This window comes from Hydra vulgaris, chromosome 14 (genome assembly GCF_038396675.1).
Source record: "Hydra vulgaris chromosome 14, alternate assembly HydraT2T_AEP".
Lineage (NCBI taxonomy): Eukaryota > Metazoa > Cnidaria > Hydrozoa > Anthoathecata > Hydridae > Hydra > Hydra vulgaris.
Genome location: NC_088933.1, coordinates 11,445,001 through 11,460,345, shown reverse-complemented (window position 1 = coordinate 11,460,345; position 15,345 = coordinate 11,445,001). Strand labels below are relative to the sequence as shown.

General features: G+C 29.2%; 1 protein-coding gene across 1 annotated transcript in view; it reads right to left on the bottom strand.

The window, feature by feature from the left end:
* Window positions 1–3,404: 3,404 nt before the first annotated feature.
* The window catches only part of LOC100205926 (cilia- and flagella-associated protein 57), a 55,822-nt gene continuing 43,881 nt past the window's right edge, over window positions 3,405–15,345 (bottom strand). Inside the window, exons 16-19 of the mRNA XM_065818457.1 lie at window positions 6,901–7,017; window positions 6,286–6,417; window positions 4,851–4,994; window positions 3,405–3,769 (exon numbers count right to left, since the gene is read on the bottom strand). Coding sequence (XP_065674529.1) covers window positions 3,488–3,769; window positions 4,851–4,994; window positions 6,286–6,417; window positions 6,901–7,017 — 675 coding nt within the window. The 3' untranslated portion in view covers window positions 3,405–3,487. The remainder of the gene's footprint in view (window positions 3,770–4,850; window positions 4,995–6,285; window positions 6,418–6,900; window positions 7,018–15,345) is intronic.

The window sequence follows — 15,345 nt, the reverse complement described above, 5'->3', positions numbered from 1 at the left end:
ATGTATGTATGTATGTATGTATGTATGTATGTATGTATGTATGTATGTATGTATGTATGTATGTATGTATGTATGTATGTATGTATGTATGTATGTATGTATGTATGTATGTATGTATGTATGTATGTATGTATGTATGTATGTATGTATGTATGTATGTATGTATGTATGTATGTATGTATGTATGTATGTATGTATGTATGTATGTTTGTATGTATGTATGTATGTATGTATGTATGTATGTATGTAGGTATGTATGTATGTATGTATGTATGTATGTATGTATGTATGTATGAATGTATGTATGTATGTATGAATGTATGTAAGTATGTATGTAAGTAAGAAAGTAAGTATGTAAGTATGTATTTATTAAAGAATGTATGTATTTATGTATGTATGTATGTAGGTAAGTATGTATGTATGTATGTAGGTATGTATGTATGTATGTATGTATGTATGTATGTATGTATGTATGTATGTATGTATGTATGTATGTATGTATGTATGTATGTATGTATGTATGTAGGTATGTATGTATGTATAAAATATAACATTAAGTCATGATGTTTTCTTTTCTTTACTCAATGAGAACTTGTCTTATACAAACTTATAATCACATTTTATACTCAAATCATATACCTCAAATATTACCATTACAACCCACGTAAATATATTTACAATTTCACATTAACCATATAAACACATTAGCAATTACATACAAAAGCGTACAAACATATAAAAACAATTATCAAATATATACGCACTTAAATTACAAACCACTTGACGTCACGGGTCATATAAACAGTAATAAATAAGTTTTTTCGGCATGCATCGCTTTCGAGCACTTCTTTACGAAGGTGTCTATTTGTCTGATCCCAGGGGACTATCCTCGACCTTGATGTCCACTTGGTCAGCAATTTCTTTATCTTGGTCCTCTTTGTTTTCAACAACTTTTTTGCAATTATTGCCCATATCTCTTTCCACGTCTGGAATGAAGCATAAGTGTTGAATTTCACATTGAGATCTAATATGTTTCACGTGGCGCGGAACCCATTCACTTCAACAACTTGTATTAACCCGTCTTTGTTTACTGTCGCTGGCTTCCACTTGGTATAGCACTTTGCATTGGGTGGTTTCAACCAAACTTTATCACTTGCTCCAAATATTTTATTTGTGCCGTTTTTTGCCAGATGATTTCTTTTTCTTAATCCCTTGATACCAATTTGATAACTATATACTTTTTCCATCGGTCGTACGTCATTTTTGTCGACAGCAACGTTGTACCAATATGCTGCTTCTGGTATTGATATTTTAGATCACTCTGCTATACTTTTTATTGTATCATGGTTTCTTTCCACAATTCTGTTGCCCTCAGGGTAATAGGTGGCCCAAGACGTGATACGCACTCCCCGACTTTTAAGGAAACTCCTCATTTTTTCAGTCTTAAACGTTGCCTAATTACCTGCTAATATTTCGAGTGGCGCTTCTCGTTTACAAAAGATAAGACGGAGAATTCGAACTATGGCAACAATTCCGTATGAACTTTACAGTTGTCGCCATAAAGCGTTTTTTGAAGGTCCGTAATCGCTGGACCCAAGCTTCGCTGTTCCTGATGAGGAAATAAAAACTCCTCCCAATAATATAGTTGAACTCATACCAAGCATCATATTAACTCCGATAGATCGGAAACTCACCAAAATAACTTCGTCGCGTATTTTGATATCTTAAACTTCGACATTCACAGTCGCGGATCCAATTGATGAACTTTACCTTCAAAAGTTACCACCTTTGGAGAGTTTAAATTTTTACTCTTATTTTTAGACAGAAAATTATGATTCAAGATTGTCTTTAAACATCCTCTGTTCACCATAGCTGTTGCAACCAAGTCATTAACTTTTAAACGAATAATACATAAGTTTAACTTTGAAGAGCTCATATGCACTGTAAACATCCAATGAGAACACTGCTAACAGCACTCGCACGACTTCCATTGCATCTTGCTAATTTTCAATGGTTAAAGCGTCATAAACCGAATACGCAGTTTTTTAAGGAAGAATTAGAAAAAATTGCTCCAGCTTTTGGTTCTGCATTTCAGCTATGACTTTTTTTGCATCCACACTGCAGCATCTGAAGCTCCATCATACGTTTCAAACATATAGAATAGTTTCATACTTGAATTCACGGCCGGGTTAGCTTGTAGTTTTTTTTGCAGAAATATATCATTCAAGATGTTCTCTTTTCTTTACTCAATGAGAAATTGTCTCTTACAAAGTTATAATCACAATTTATTCTAAATCATATACCTCAAATATTATCATAACAATCCACATAAACATATTTACAATTTCCCATTAACCATATAAACACATTAGCAATTACATACAAAACCATACAAACATATTAACAACAATTATCAAATATATACGCACTTTAATTACAAACCACTTGACGTCACGGAACACTGTAACATTTAACTTAATATAATTACAGCGTGTGTATGTATGTATAGGTAAATATATGTGTTTGTGTATGCATGTATGTATTTATATATGAATGTATGTCAAGTGTCTTAGTGTTAAGATTATAATGACGCAATGCACATTTAAACTATATTAATGTGGTCAACGGTATCAAAATCTAACACTCCCAAAAATAGTCCATCTCCACCAAAGCACTTAGACGGAGTTTTTTGGGTTCCACCAATGGTGCTCTTTGTTTTTTATATATAAAAGATATAATTATATCTTTCTTTAATTTTTAATTCAAATTCAATATTATCAAAATCTAAAATTAAAAAAAAAGAGCACTATTGGTGGAACAAAGAAAAACTGTTAAAGTTTTTTGGTGGGGATGGACTATTTTTGGGAGTGTTTTGGTGGAGACTATTTTTGGGAGTGTTAAATCTCTTAAAAAATCTAATTTTTCTATTTTTTACTTGTTTATTTAAATCAGGATTTCGCTATTTAACAATTAATTGTTAAATGGCACACTCCTGATTTAAATAAACAAGCAAAATATAGAATCATTAAACTTTTTTTGTTTGCGTATTTTTTTATCTTAATTATTTTTTAGCCATTTTGACTTTGTAACAACTGATTGATTAATGATAGCTAATGCTTCAGTGGCGCTAATATTTGATAGCATATGGTAATTAGTTTTTGGTATCAGTTTATTGGGTTTTTTTTTTTTGTATTATTTTAAAAGACTTTTTGCGACCCTTTAAAACTCATAGTATCGGTAGTTACAAACTTTTGCTACATTAACTAATATACAAAAGTTTTTACTTTTAGATCAGAGGAAGTTGAATGTTGTGCAAAACACGTTTAGAAAATTAAATGCAAAGCCTAAAAATTTGAAGAAAAAATTAAGGAATATAGATAGCAATAAGAAAAAAAGTCTATTAAGTTTAGTAAAATTAATTATTATTAACAAGTAAAAATATATATTAACATGCTCAATTAAAAAAAAATTATATATAATTTCGAAATTATATAGATAACTGATGAAGTGGTGGTAAACGGTTTGAAGAATTTGATCGTTCAATAACTTTTGCTTCGAGATCAGCAATCTGAGTCCGTAATCTACAAATCTCTTGTTTTTGAAGCTCTACAAGCTTTATATGCTCATCGTTTGTATTAACAGGAGTTGTGGGTAAGTTTTGATGCTTTCGGAGCATTTTCATTGCCGATTCTAGTCCCTGTATTTCTCTTTTTGCGACTATTAAATTTTTTCGTAGATCATTGATTTCATTGATAAGAGTCGAGTTTTCCTATTGAAAATCAATTATTGCAGTGATATAATTAAAATTTTTTACGAGTTTATTGTTTCTAAATAGGGTCAAATAAAGAAAATCTTTTTATTTTTGATTGGTTTAAAATAATTTAAAATCAAGTTTTATATCTGCTTAACTAACTTTTACAAAACTTTAGGGATTTTCCCTTTTAAATTTTACACATTTAGAAGTTATTCAAAAAAATTTCAATGTTGATGGCAAGATTCGGTGATCAATTTAATATATAATATAAAATTTGTAACAAAAAGAAAAACAGATTTGACATCAAAAACGTTCTCACGTTGTAAGCAAACTTGTAAACTAAGCAACAGTCAACGTTTATACTCCATTTTTTTGGGTATTTTTAAATTAGTTCAAATCAAGATAAAAACAAAGAAGATCTTTCAAATCATAAAAACAAAAAAAACCTTCTTAAATTTTATAATTTTGGCAAACTCCGTAAATGCAATAAGTATTTTATTTATAATTAAATCTTAAATTTTAAATTTTGTTTCAATAGATGGTATATAATAGCTTAGAATATAATGCAAAACATCTAATTGGTAATGGATAAAATGAAATTAATAGAGGTTAAAATGAAACTGATAGAGGTTAAAACGAATTTAATAGAGTAACTAGCAACTTGGCATCATATATGGGTCAATAGTAATAAAAAAGTATTTATAACGTTTAAAAGTATTAAGATTAAGATTAAGATTACTAACCATACGGTATTTAAAAAATATTAAAACTTTGGTTTAAAATTCAATAATTTTAACTTTTTTTAAAAAAAGGATATTATATCATTTTATAAAATTTACACATATTCAAACTAATGAATAAGTGAATAAAAAGAATCTAAAAAATTTTTACAATAAGCATAATTATTATAACTGTTTAAGAACATAAGATAAAAAGAAAAATATAACTATCAAAATTAATACAAATCTTTGTACACAAATTTTAATGAACACATCAACCATAAGGCACAAACTTTATTAAATACATTAACTATATCACACAAACTTTAGGCAAAATAGTTTAAAAATAAAGCCCTGTTAGCTTGAGTAAAACTTACTTGTATTATTCGAATATTTTCAGCTCTATGAATCTCTGAATCTTTTGTAAGTTTTTTACGTAATGAAGCAATACTTTTTTCCAAATGCTCTCGTTGACGTGCGTATTCTTTGTGAATATCTATGTCTATATTGGTATTTTCAGGCTACACATAAAAATATAAAAGTGGAAATAATGATTACTTTAAAACAGAAAGAAATAAAAAATATAATAACTAACTCATATTTCTCAATAAGTGGTCAAAACCGGTGATGCAATTATAACGTCTGTTCACAAAAAATCCGGACTGATTTCAAATGTACACAAATTGTTCTAAATTTCGAATTTTCGATTCGAAATTTTTAAATTTAATCGGTCAACAACAACAGTTTCATTTTGTGGCAAAATTGAGTTTAAATAATTAATTCAAATAAACATGGAGCATCTAAAAGAGAACGATGTTAGAAATGTGATTGAAATTTTTTATAAACAAAACATAAACAGTGGAAAGAAATTTACAGTGGATCATTTTAAGAAAATGGGAATCGCTAAATCTACAATTTATGACATAATTAAAAGGTCTGAAAATAATTTGCCTATGAATAGAAAAATCGGTTGCGGCAGAAAACCTTTTAAAATTACACCAGAAAAGAGAGAGTCCATGATTGCAAGAGCAGAAGAGAGAATCGGGATTTCGCAAAGAAAATTGGCACTAAAATATAAGATAAGCGTTTCATACGTAAATAGATTATTAAGTATGCATGGACTAAAGTATACCAAAAGAAAAAATGCACCAAAAACAACAGAAAAGCAAGAAATTAAACAAAAGAAAAACTTATTAAAACTTTCAAAAACTTTTTTCAAGCCATCAAATGAGTTTGAAATTATCATGGACGATGAATCTTATTTCTGTGTAAATGGTGCAAATTGTTCACAAAACTCTGGCTACTATACAAAGGATAGTTCTCAAACTGATCCTAACATTAAATTCAACTTCAAAAAAAAGTTTGACGAGAAAGTTCTCGTTTGGATTGCAATCAGTCGTTTTGGTCATTCATCGCCTTATTTTGCTGTAAAAAACTGTGCACTGGATGCAAAAACTTATTCTAAAGAATGTATTACAAAAAGACTTCTTCCATTTATAAATTCCAAGCATCAAAACATGAAAATTTTATTTTGGCCTGACGGAGCGAGATGTCATTATGCAAAACACACATTAGAAACGGATTCAGTCAAGTCTAATGGATTCAGTCAAAACTAAAGTTCGAAAAGCCGCTGATTTAGGACCACTTTCGGTTATAAAATAGTTAACAATGTCCAGTCACTCATTTTAGTTAAAATTTTTGTCAAAAATCGATTAATTTTGTATTCAATTAAGAACAATTTTTCATTCCGGATTTTTTGTGAACAGACGTTATTACCCAAGTAAGACAGTAACATAAGTAAATTTAACTTACATTTTCATTTCCAATATATTTTTCATATAAGTCGTTAAAACCTTCTTTAAATTTTTTGGGATCTTGGAGAAAAGCTGACAAGTTATACAAATCAGATTTAAAACGTTTTATGACACCTTGCGAATCCTGAACCTATTAAAAAAAAGGAGATAAAGTATATACAGTCTGCATTATAAAAAGAATAAATATATAATATGAAGATTTAATTCACCTACCACATTAATTAATTTAAGTTATATTTGGTTATGGAAAGTTACATTAAAATTGACACAAAACTTTTTAAAAGATATTATGCATAAGAATAAGATTAAAAAGTGATAATGGTGGTAGTGTGGGTAATGGTGGTAGTGGTGGAAAATGGTCACTTTACATGAGTTTATAGTAGCATTAAACAATTATACAAGTAAATAGTTATTGATATTTTAAAATATTATACTCTCACCTCTTGTAAACTATTTAATTGAAAAAAGATCTCTTTTTTTTTAAAAAAAAAAAACAGTTCAAAACGTAATCTAGAATATAATGTAATAACTTCTCGTGAAAGATAAAAAAATTGTATTGAAAAATTATAGTAATACAATTACAATTAAAAAAATTAAAAGCTTAAAATCATACCATGCGACGTTCTTGATAAAGATCTTTATCAGTAACTTTGATTTTAAGTCGTAACTCAGCCAAGTTAATTTCAAGTCCAGTATTTTGCTTTTGGAATCTCTCCAGCTCGTTCTCCATCTAACATACAAATTTTTTGTTATGGCAAAAGTAATGTTTTTGTATGTAATATAGTAATACAAAGCAGTTGATAAGTCTAAAAATCTATAATATTATAAATTTATAATTTGTTAACTAATCTAAAAAACTTTATTAATTTAAAAACCTAAAATCTTGATAAATCTCAAGGAGAAACTTTAATTTTTAGGATTTTATTCTTATGTGATTCTATGTGATAATTGAATTACCAATTTTACACATTCAAATATGGTTGGGCAGCTGTGGCGCAGTGGTTAGAGTTCTGGCTCAGAACCAAGAGGTTTAAGGTTTAATGCTGGTTTCAGCCTAATAAGCGACTTTGATAGGAAAGGAGGCGTGAACTTCTTAGTTAAATGCTTTTTCGCTGTGCTCTTTTATAAGACTGTAAGGACTTCTGGGAACACCATAAAAATGACACACACAAAAAAAGTAATGAAAAAGTGCAGAACTCTGTATCTGAATGCATTTATTATTATTTATTTTATTTATTAAATGTTGTGATATTTTATAATTATTATAACTTTATAAATTGATGATGACATCTTACATCATGTAAGATGTCATATATTATTTTTAGTTATGTTAACAACAAAAAAAATATGTACATCATATAAGGTATACCTTACAATGACTAAAAATCTTTATTACATGATATATCATGTGATTTTTGTTTATGTTAAGAACCTTATTATATATAATTTATAAAGTTATATCATACTATGATTATGATGAGAAAAGATAATGATAAGATTATGATAAAGATGAAAGAGATAAACAATAAAAATTTAAAGTCAAGATTGTTAGCAGATATCTTAAGAGGGATTGTAAAGTGCAAGCATTTGGGACTGTCTTTTTTTTGGATTTTTTTTTTTTTAACTTTTATTTTTTCCTGATACCCAAAATACTATTACTGTATACTAAATACTGTAGAGTGGACAGACCATCTAAAGAAGAAAACTACTATTGTATCAAGCATTTTATCACTGCTTTCCCTGTACTTTACCCTGAGACAATACAACATCAAGTTTTTATTTCTGAATGAAATATTGTTTAAATAAAATAAAAAAATAAAAAAATCAACAAATATGTTAGAAAAATAAGTCTTTGTTTGTTTAATAGGAACAATTTTTTGATTTAATAATGCAAAGCAATATCACAATATTAACTTCCTAAAAACAATATAACAATATTAATATCCTAAAAGTTTTGACTTTGATTTCTGTGAATTATAATTCAAAATAATTAAAAAATGAACATTGCTAATTAATAATAAAATAGTTGCCAGTAGTTTATAAATTATATATATTTCATTAGTTAAAAAGTTTTAATAGTGCAATAATTTGCCAAGTAACTTTTATTTATGGTTGTATTTTTTTCAAATGAATTCACTGCATGTATTTATTTTAAGCAACAATAGTTAATGTTTTTAAACATAGTTAATGTTTATTTCCAGAAAAAATGTTCTACAATTAAATATATCAGAAAAAGTTGAACAAACGCTACGAGAGCTTCAACCTTCTACTTAAAATGATGGCTGATATAAGAGTGGTAAGAAGACCATGGATTAAGGAAACAAGCAATTTATCAATAAATCAATTATAAGGCAGTTCGCAAGATTTGCTGATATGAATGATGCTGTGAGTATTAGTTATTTGTATCCTTTTTGTTTTATTTACTAATCTTGTGTACTTTATAAATTAGGCTAGTTTTATTTTTGAGAATAATTTTTAGCATCATTGCATTCCATTAAAGAGGCGCCAAATAATATTTCATTGCACGATGGCTTTAACAATTGTAAAAAAAAAAACTTTTTGCTAATAGCAAAAAAGTTTGACAACAACAAACATGTTTGAAAATACTTTGTCAGAAGATGATTATAATGAAGGTATTTATAAGTCTACTACCCTCAGAAGATTAATATAATGAAGGTATTTATATGTCTATTACCAAGATGATTAAATAAGAATTTCATAACTTAACTAAGTATAACACAACATAATTGTGAATCTGCATTAGTACTAATTAGTTGTGACTAGACTATGTACCATTCTGCAAAAGAGCAAAATGGCATAAGTGTGCCAAAAGGCTTAATAAATCCTGGTGTAAACAGGAACTTGCATAAGCGCATTATGTATTGTACTTTTAAAGTTAAATATTATTTGGATTATCATCAATAAAAACAACTTTTTTAAGCTTTTTTTTTCTGCATTTTTTAAATTTTACTTAAACATTTAGCTTAGTCTTAAAAGACTGAGCTAAATGTTCTCTTTTGAGCTATCAAAAAAGGTTTTATTTTCAATCTTGACTTTAAATCTCAATCTTGACTTTAAATTTTTATTCTCGTTTTCAAATAAAAGTAAAATATAATCAACATACCTGCGATAAAACAAGGGTTTGTTACCTGTGTAGTTTAATAAACTTAATTTTTAAAATGATTCATAAATAGATTAACTAATAATGGAGCAAGAGGGGACCCCATAGCTATATCGTCGCATAGTTTATAATATTTGTTATTAAATAAAAAATGATTTTTTGAGGCGGCAAATAAAAATAATTCATAGAGTTCTTTTTTAATAATTTTGAAATTAGGATAGTTATCAATAATAAATTTTACAGCTAATTCTAAAGTTTCTTGTAATGGTATATTTGTGAATAAATTTTAAACATCAAATGACACCATATATTTATTTAATGTGCTTACCATATTTGGTAACCCTATACCCTGAATGGATGTGAACCTATCTTTTGATGACAGTTCGGTGTTATGTATTGTTTGGGAAGATTACCAAGAATTGTGCAAGTTTTTAGTAATAAGAACCAATGGAAGAAACTATAGATCAAAAATTAAGGTTATTAGTTGTGTCAAAAAATGTATGAGTCTTAGGTAGGCCATAATGACAAGATATTTGAGAACCTATAGGTTGAATATTTAAATATTGTGATTCAGTAAAGAATTTTTTATCAATTATTTTTTTTAATTTTCGTTGTAATTGTCCTTCTCTTAGTAAAATCATGTCTGTTTTTCAGTAAATTGTCAGTAATTATTTTTAACATACATTTTTTTTTATCCATTATAATGACACCATTCCTTTATCTGGTTTCATGATCATTATTGGTAAATGGTTAAGTTTTTTTCTTAAAGTAGCTTAGTTTGGTTTATAGTTGTAGTAAAGTGAATTAGCAATGTAATAGAGATGAGCTTTGACTTTTATTGGGTCATATTCACTTTTTAGATTGAACAGTATAGAATGGCTTATCATTTTTAACAATGCAAAGATATGTGTTTTTACTTGTCTCAATGGGAGAATTGAATAGTTTAAACCATTTTTATATCCAATATCCAATTCTTCTTTGGTTAATGAGTGAGTGGAGAGATTTTTAATGATTTTCTCATGGTTAAAAGGTACTGTTAATTTTTAATTAAATTTTTCGCAACTTTTAGTGTGTGCTTCAAGTAATTTTTTTATTAATTTCACAGTGTTATGGTTTTTTCATCGATTTCATAGTGTTATGGTTTTTTCATTGATTTCACAGTGCTTTGGTTTTTTATTGATTTCACAGTGTTATGGTTTATAGTTTTTTTTGAAAGTAAAAATCAAGTTTAGAAGCGAGTGTCTATTCTGAAGATAACAATTGATTTTGTATAACATTTCTCTCTTGTACCAAGATATACGAGGCACCATTAAAACATAATAATAGTGGAGGAATCTTAGGAGTTATGTCAACTACTTCCATATGTTGAAATAGTTACCACTAAAGTTATGTTTTGAAAAAAATTACATTATTTGATATCTTTAGGCCTGCGAAGGATCAAATTTTGTGTTTTTTTTATGACAAAGTAATTTATTATTTTTCTTAGTCACTAAGTTTTAAGGTATGCTTTTTACTGTGTCTACCAGTAAGTAACATTATTTTGTTAACTGCAATCTATAAGCTTTTTAATTAATTAAACATAACTATTTAAAAAAAAGTTGATACTAAAAATAAAGTGATTGTTTTCTATTAGTAAGTATGGGGTAACTTGATAAAGTATTTGTGGGAGGCCGTAAAACTGTAGAATAGTACTCCATTGTGTCATAATTTATGACACAATGGAGTACTATGTTTATGATAAACAATTCTAAAAATCATTTCTTATAATATTTACAGCCTATTTTTAAGAGGTTTATGTAAATATAGTACTAGAAGATCTATTTTCGATACAAAGCCATTATTTATTGATGCTTAAGAATGACATTTAAAACAATATGTTATCTGGATTTCTAAAATATGATTTGGACCATTGCACAGTGATTCAGAAACACTTAAAATTTGGCCTAAATACAGTTTTTGAGTAGTGCAATTTCAATAATGTTATTATTAACTACACAACTTAAAGTTTCTTATGATTCTAATTGTATAAAAAAATAAATACTGTAATAATAAATTTAAACATTAACATATTTTAAAAAGTGACAGAAAACAGCTTTTTTTATCATTTAAATTATATCATTATTAAAACTTAATTTTCTCCCTATATACAAAACTTTTTATTTTAATTATAACATACAAAGATAATGTATTCTATTTTAATTTATAAAAAAATGTTTAAAATGTATTTATTCATGTTGTAAGAAGTGAATTAAAATTTTAAACTGATTTTTATGGAACTAGGAGTTTTTACCTTCATTTTCCTTTGCAAAGCCAACTCTTTTTTCAAAAAGAGTTTGTGTCATTCTTTAAGAAACCAAAAAAGTTAGCTGCCCCATTTGGAAATATTGTAGTTTTATAAAGCTATTTTTATAGAAAAAATTAGTGATGTAAAAGCTAATACAACATAATTAACATTAATTTTCATGTTTTGAAAGTTTTTCCTGACACATCTAAACAAAACTTTTTAAATTGAACTTTATATTATGCAAGTACATAGCTTATGTCGTTATCTATGTCATAGGATCAGAACTGGGCAATAGAGCAACTTAGTATGCTACTCTGCAACTCCGCTACACTCTGAATTTGATAGCAGAGTTGCAAAAGCGCTTTACTAAGAAATTTTGGTAGCAAACAAAGGCTGCTACAAAAAAAAAAAAAAAAAAAATCAAAGTGCTACTCCGTTACTATTTAAATTCAGAAATATCACTTGAAATGATTTAAATTACAGACTTTTTTATTTACTCAAAATAAAGAGCAAGTAAAACGAAACTTTCAAAGTTTCAAAAGTTTGCTGGTTTATCAAAATACTTTAAGATGTGTGCAAATTGATTAAGTATTATCAAAGAAACGCCATATGTGCTTTATATAATATCTCTGCAATTAGCACGATGTGTTAACTATATTGCGCATTAATCTATATTATGCTAACTATTTATGCGTTAATCTTTTCTATTATCTCATTGAAATAATCAATGTTGTTGATTAATAAATTGGAAGTTTGTAGTGTACATGTGGTGAGGTACATGAGAAAATGTCAATGCAGTGTATGCATACATAGTACTAAACTTATAAACTATGGTGAGTTTATATAAAAAATGGTCTCATATTTAATGATTAATACAATACATGATTAAATTTAACTTGTTTATTTGCCACTATTTATTTGATAACAAGGCAAACAACAATAAGAGTAGTCACCTTAATGAGGTGTCTGTAAGTAATACATTTTATATTTATTTAAATTTTAGATATAAAATGTAATTAGGGGTCATCCATAAATGATGTCAGTGTGTTTTCTCAATTTTTCGACTCCCCCTCCCCCCTTTGTCAAACTGTCAATTTTTGGCCAACCCCCCATTATATATGTTGTCAGTTTTTGTGTACTCCCCCCCTAAAAAACAAAAAAAATGCTTAAAAACCATCAATTTTTTTTCTGACTAAATTATACATTTGTATAATGGTATAATTTAGTCAGGATGGACCCTTTTGATTAGAGGGAGTGTTATAGCAGAAATCTTGCTCTAATTAGAATAAAGTAAGAGCTTCTAATAGTCCGACAACAAGAATGATTTTCACATTTCACAATTTGAGTAAAATATTGACTTGTACGAAGATGATTGGCAATCCAACACTGATCTTGTAATAAAAGGCTCCTTGACTCTAGCTCTGATTTGTCTGGATCAATATACTCTGCAATGGTTGGATAACAGTCAACTTGTAGATCAGACCAAATATCAGCCAAAGCCTGTCCAGCAAAACCAAAGTTCTGTTTTTCTAAATTTTTATCTATTGTCCTGCCTGATTTATAGGGTGGATGCTCGAAATCCGGACAATTTTAAATTTGCTGGCATTTTTTTGTTTTTAAATTCTATGTTGCGAAATTCAAACATTAATCAAAACGAACATTGTACTCTCAGGAAAAAAATAAAAATTGCAAATTTAGCACATCATGTCAAAGGAATATAACCGTAGAGTTGCAGTGGTTGAGTCCCTCCGCACCGAGCACTCTGTCCCAGAGATTATAAAATGGTTTTGCTTCTCAAAAAGCACAGTTTATGATATTGCAAAGAAGTTTAAGAGGCAGAGTCTGTATAACGAAAAGAAAAGACTGCTCACAAACCAATCAGGAATAAGGCCTTCATCAGCAGAGTACAGAAGTTGATCAACAAAAACCCCAGCACCTCCATCAGGAAACTGAGCAAAGATATGAATGTGTCTCATTACACCATGAGAAGAGTGATCTGTGATGACTTTAGGTACAAGTCCTATGTCCTGAAAATCAGGCAGATGCTGCCTGCTTCAATGAAGGAGAAGAGAGTGGCTAAGTGTTCCGTTCTTTTAGTATCAATAAAACATGAAGTTGCCGGTAAACTTCGTTTTTTCAGCGATAAGAAAATTTTTACTGTGGATGCCAAAGTGAACAGAAGAAATGACAGATGGTTGGCTCAAGACCCAGAAGATGTCCCAGTGATTAGTCAGACAAAATTTCTAGCCTCTGTCTATGTCTTTATGTCTGTTTCCAGCAAAGGCCATGTCATGCCACCAAACTTCTTCTTGAAGGGCCAAAATGTCAACAAAGAAGTCTACTTGGACCTTCTGATTAAGGTGGTGAAACCTTGGATGGACAAGTGTTCCAATGGTAGGCCATATGTGTTTCAGCAAGACTTAGCTCCTGCTCATACCTCCAATTTGGTACAAGGTTGGCTTGAAGAGAATCTCCCTATGTTCTGGTTGAAGCAATTTTGGCCTCCAAACTCACCAGATCTCAATGCATTGGACTATTATGTCTGGGGCACTTTGGAACGTGAGACCAATAAATCAAGTCACAACACTGTTGAATCTCTAAAGCGAGCAATTATTACTGTAGCTGCCAACATGTTGGCCAATGAGGTGGAGCACGCCTGCTCCAGGTTCAGGAAGCGTATCGAGCAAGTCATTGAAGCTAAAGGCAGCTGGATTGAGTGAAATGAAAGCTTTTATATGTGTACATTACTGCTTAAAATTTCAGAAATATAGCTTTGAAACTAATACTTTTATTGTAATATTTATTGTGTCAAAAAATTCCGGATTTCGAGCATCCACCCTGTAAAAAGATATGTTGGTTTTTATAGGTTAAAAATTATATTAATATTTTTACAAATTAACTTTTGTCAATGTAATAACCTTAAGAATCAAGATGAGTTCTGTAATGTTCGTGCGGAAGAGTCACCCCAGATAATTCTTTACTTAGACGTGCCATTCATCGCTTAGCTCTGTTAAATACACTGCGGCTTGGAGCGTTCGTTATGTTGAAAAGAGCGTCAAGGTTATTCTTCAAGAAATGGTGAATCCCGATTTCAATTACTTTCTGTTATCTGGGATTTTCATTGGGTTGAGGATCTCTGGTAATAGAGTTGAATTCTTTGATATCGAAGAGCCGCTGAAAGTCTAATCCATGAGCGAAGGCGATCGAGGATGCATGTTTTCCTGATCGAACAGCAATGTAGGTAGGTCCAGAATAAGTAACAGCATCTGTTTTTCCGTGACTATCTTTTTTGATTGTAATTCCAGCGTATACAGATGGTATAAGCTTGTGTTTAGCAGCCACAATCCAGTCTTGGTCCGGAAGACTTACCCAGTACTATAAATGCATCAACAACGACGCCTGTTTTTTGGCTGCTGTGATTCCAACTGGCACTCTAGCCTTGTTGTCTTGGCTAATGAAACACACTTCATCTGGCCCTAAAATAGAACAAGCTTTTTCCACATATTTTATAGTTGAACTGCAAAAGAGTCCGTCAATATGTTTTAAATGAGATTCATTCTGAGGACTGATCAATCTAACAGGGACTGTTTTGACTTTTTGCCTTCTAATGTTCCATAACTTCTCGGAAGTAGACGAGTATAGAGGGCGCTCTT